The sequence below is a fragment of the Penaeus japonicus genome, unplaced genomic scaffold, assembly GCF_977035675.1.
Source record: "Penaeus japonicus unplaced genomic scaffold, GWHDUDI00000001_assembly GWHDUDI00000011, whole genome shotgun sequence".
NCBI lineage: Eukaryota > Metazoa > Arthropoda > Malacostraca > Decapoda > Penaeidae > Penaeus > Penaeus japonicus.
In genome coordinates, this window is record NW_028234413.1 from 14,070,955 (window position 1) to 14,075,954 (window position 5,000).

At 38.1% G+C, this 5,000-nt stretch overlaps 1 protein-coding gene across 6 annotated transcripts in view; it reads left to right on the top strand.

The window, feature by feature from the left end:
* The window catches only part of Pxn (Peroxidasin), a 224,137-nt gene that overhangs the window by 186,534 nt on the left and 32,603 nt on the right, over window positions 1–5,000 (top strand). For 5 of the 6 annotated variants that reach the window (XM_086541630.1, XM_086541628.1, XM_086541627.1 and 2 more), the window contains exons 3-4: window positions 391–462; window positions 3,857–3,928. In XM_086541630.1, the coding sequence (XP_086397756.1) occupies window positions 391–462; window positions 3,857–3,928 (144 nt within the window). The remainder of the gene's footprint in view (window positions 1–390; window positions 463–3,856; window positions 3,929–5,000) is intronic. The other variant, XM_086541631.1, reaches the window with a different exon arrangement.

A 5,000-nucleotide genomic window follows, 5' to 3' on the forward strand; every position in this document is an offset into this window, starting at 1 on the left:
ATTCATTGTATGTCCCATTAAAATTTTTTGTTATTTTTATATTTTCGTCTAACCATTATTATTAGCTAATATAACATATTATTATTACGGCCGTTGTTGTTAGTTTGTTTTATTTGTTTGTTGTTAAAGTGTAGTATTTTTTTCATCATTATTATTATCATCATTACTGTTACCATTATTATTATCATTATCATCATCATCATCATCATCATCATCATCATCATCATCATCATCATCATCATCATCATCAATCAATCATCATCAACACAATTACTACTACTAACATCATAATAATTACAGCCACAACGAATTCACTCATTTCCAGCAAGTAAAACCAAATCAGCAGAACATGCAATTCCCGTTAACTGACCCATTCCATTCCCATTCCAGGCTCCTCAACAACAACCACATCACGAGGCTGCAAAACGGATCCTTCGAAGGCCTTCGGGATCTACGATATCTGTGAGTTCCTTCGCCCTTACTTGGAGGAGTAGGAGATGGAGTGGAGTAGGGAGGGGGGAGGGGGGGGGAGTGGGAGAGAGGGGGAGGGGGATAAGAGTGGAGAGGAGAGGAGGGGTGCGGGAGGCGGAAAGGCCGAGGTGAGAGGAAGAATGGGAGGGTGGAGGGAGATGGATGGAGGGAGGAGGGAGGGAGTGGGAGGCAGAGGCAGAGGGAGGGAGAAAGAGGAGAGAGAGAGAGAGAGAGAGAGAAAAAAAGATAGCGAAAAGAGAGAGAGTAAATAGGAGAGGAGAGGACTAGAGAGGGATGAGAGAGAGAGACGAGAGAGAGGGAGAGATGAGAGGAGAGAGCCACGGAGGAGTGAGAGGAGAGGGAGAGAGAGAGAGAGAGAGAGAGAGAGAGAGAGAGAGAGAGAGAGAGAGAGAGAGAGAGAAAGAGAAAGAGAGAGATTAAGAGGGAGAGAGAGAAAGAAGGCTGTGACTGAAAAAGAGAAGGGGGGAACAGGGAAAGGATTGAAAAAAAAAAAAAAACATAAAAAGGGAAACGTATGTCTAGTATGATCTTCCATAACTGCAAACTAGTTTATTGCAAACTTGTTTTCTTGGTGTGAAACTTATCTATTTTTTTTCTCACTAACACCAGTTTCTGAGACACGTTATTTCCAGTAACTGTACCAGTGACACTATATCTATTCATTTTTGTTTTTTTTATAAGCCAACGTTTATAATTCAGAGCAAATCCTGTAAAGTTCATACCCTTTTGACGTCATCAGTTATCCCTAATCAACCCCACTCCCCCCAAAATAAAGATTATAATAATAAATAAATAGATATAAACATCGCTAAACGTTACTATGAAATTTGTTGCTATTGATGAGCAGTTTGGACTGATTTTATTTTCGATGGAAAGGGTATTGCGTGATGGCTCTTCATTTAACCTCCTCCTCCTTCTTATTTTCTCTTTTTTTTTTCTTTTTTTCTTTGCACTTGTCTTCTTTATTTTATTATTAGAATAGATATATATAAATTTAAATAATATTAATATATCTATATTTTTTTTTCCCCTTAATTGTTCTTTCTTCTTTTCCTTTTTCTTTAATATTTTTCTCTTTTATTTTCCTCACCCATGTTTGTTTATACTCTTCTTCCTCTCTCTCTCCCTTTACCTCTACCTTTATCTCTACCTCTATCTTTCCCTCTCTCTATCGCCCTGTTTCTCACTATCGCTCTTCCCCTCCCTCTTGCTGTTCCTCTTCCTCTCTCTCCTTTTTTCCCTCTCCCTCCCTCTTTTCCTCCCTTCCTCCTCTCTTCTTCCCTCTCCCTCCCTCCGTCCTTCCGTCCATTTCCCCCTTTCCCCTTTTCTTTCTTCCCGTCCTTCCCTTCCCCTTCCCCTTTCCCCCTCCCCATCCCTTTCCCTTTCCCTTTCCCCTTCCACATGCCCTTCCCCTTTCCCCTTCTTCCCCTTCCCTTTCCCTTCCCCTTTCCCCTTCCCGTTCCCCTTTTCCCTTATCCTTCCCCTTCCCCATCCTTATCCCTTTCCCCATCCCCTTCCCCATCCCCATCCCCATCCCCATCCCCATCCCCATCCCCATCCCCATCCCCATCCCCATCCCCATCCCCATCTCCTTCCCCTTTCCCTTCCCGTTCCCTATCCCCTTTCCCCATCCCCTTCCCCTTCCCCATCCCCATCCCCATCCCCATCCCCATCCCCATCCCCATCCCCATCCCCATCCCCATCCCCATCCCCATCCCCATCCCCATCCCCATCCCCATCTCTTTCCCCTTCCCTAGCCCATTCCCTATCCCCTTCCCCATCCTATTCCCTCGTCATCCTCATCCCCTTCCTCATTTCCTTCCCCATCCCTATCTCCATCCATATCCCCTTCCCCTTCCCTCGTCACCCCTTCTTCCCCCCTTCCCTCGTCACCCCTCCTTCCCCCTTCCCTCGTCACCCCTCCTTCCCCCTTCCCTCGTCACCCCTCCTTCCCCCCTTCCCTCCCACCTCACTGCGCGGCCGTCTGTCGAAAATGTCGAAAAGTGACCAATGACAGTAAACGTAATTCATTCCCTTTAGTGATTCGTTATAATAATGATAATCCGTTCCGTTTTGATCGCAGACGTATGACGGCAGGTAAGATAATGCGTATAATATTTTCAGAATGAATTTTTAAAAATGCATTTTGGTATATTTGTTATGTTATATTCACCATTGTTTTATCATGATTGATGTTATTGGTATCATTCCATAGTGTATTATTCATGTTATTTGTTTTCGTACAGCTGTTTTCTTTGTATTTTGTTTGCTTTTTTAGTCGTCTGTGTTATATTTATTGATGTATTGTAATATGTTGTTTTAATTGTTTTGTTAATTATGCTTTTATATTTCATTATCAAGGTTTTCACTATCATTGTTTTAATGAATGTCATGTACAACTTTATTCATGATTTAGACCTTTGTGAATGTCCATTTAGCTAAACGTTTGTTATTTTCCCAAGTGTCTTCTTAAGAAATGATTTTGAGAATCTCCCAAGACAGATCGCTTCCGCTGCATGTATTTGCCAGTCAGGATTTTTTCGCTACCTTTTCGCTATTATTTTGTTGCCACTATTGTCGTTAGCGTTGTTAATTTCATTATCATCATTGTTGTTATTTCGATATTGTTGTCATTGTCATTATCTGTGTTTCTATGTTATTTTATTTGTTATTATCATTGTCATCATCATCATTAATACTGATGTTCTGATCATCATTATTATCACGATAGCTTTTGCCGTTATTAATGTTTGTTGTCATTATTATTGTTAGTGTTATTGTTAACATTATCATTATCATTATCATCACCATTATATATGCATATATATATATATATGCATATATATATGTATATATATATATATATATTAATGATATTGATTGATATTAATGTTGTTGATTTTGTTTTTTTTACGATTACTATTAATGGTATAGATATTATCACACTGACCATTATTATTATTAGCAATAGTATTGTATTTGTTATTGTTTTAGCTATAGCCTCTGTGTTGTTGTGCTGTTCTCTGCACATGGTGACGTAACACATACTGTTACCGAACCACATCGTAAATTATGTGCTACATTTTATTTGTGATACTTCACATTACATCTGTCACTGTATAATTCAAGAGCTTGAACTAATAATGCTTTTTTATGTCTATAAGATCACCAATTAAGCTATCAGTTTAATGTCTCTTTAGCAGTTAATTCAGAAAGGTCGTTGACAGTCAAAATCGAGCCACTTAAGCTGTCGCAAAGTGGGTCTCGTTGTCATTCTTGTGTCATTTGTTTTTGTGCTTATCTTTATCTTGGACTGCTGCTTGACCTCTTCTTTTGTTTGTTTTTTCTTTCTCTTCTCTCTCAGGTACCTTTATAAGAACCGGATACGACTTATAGAGAGCCAAGTGTTCCAACATCTAGACAAATTGGAACAATTGTAAGTAAAAACTAACTCGGTATGTCTCAATTTTGCCCTCTTAGAATTATGATTATCATGATTAAAGTCAGGCACTTCCTTTTACGGTATAACACCGATTTTCCGGCATACTAGGATTCACTTTGGCGCGATGAACTCTTGTTTTCCGGCCTAGTCTAACTTAGGTCCCTGTTCGATAGTTATATCATTAATTATTGAAGACATGATCTTTAAGTCTTTAAAAGTGCGTGAAAAGGTAGAAATTTAGAGTAGTCATATATTTTATGGAAATTGTGGAATCATTATAAAGTATTTCCTCTTAGTACATACAGATAGATAAATATATTTATGACGGATAAAAGGGCTGCCGGATTATCAGTTTCCGGAAGATCGGTGTTGTACGTATAATTTTACTTCAAAGGTTTCCAAACTCAATTGCTTTTATTGTTTAAAAGTTATGTATGAGAATGAATAATTCCACAGTGCAAGCTATGGGACTTATTAACCGACATTATGTTTTCTTCCAAATGTTGAATATTTATAGTTACGTATTTTGCATCGTGAAATTATACATTATTCATAAACCTTTTTCATATTTTTTTTTTCTACAAACAATGAACTTAGTTTTCAAGTTGCTTTGTCTTACAATATTGCTTAGAACATTTCCATAGCTATAATTAAAAAAAAAACATGCTTCAAATTCCATAAGCTTTTCTATCTGTGCGTGTGAAAGGGTCATGGAATGTTTTCGTTAGTTATTGCGTTGAGCTAACGAATTATTTTACTTTGAGGTTGCTTTGTTTCGTAAACCTTTAGTGAGAACAATTTTTTTTTCAAAGAATGTTGCATCATTGAGAATTTAGTCTGGTTTCTTTGATGAATATGTGTTATGAGATGACTTAGATTGCGATATGTGATTTTAACATTTGTAAGTTCTATTTGTTTGCTTCGGTGAGTTTCCTTTGAAGTAACTCTTCATTAACATAAAACTGTTAACAAAGACAGAGATGTAACAGTGCCTTGAAATGTCACTATTTCCAACATTGTTAATGACACAACCCTTCGTTCACATATGCATATAAACACACGCATA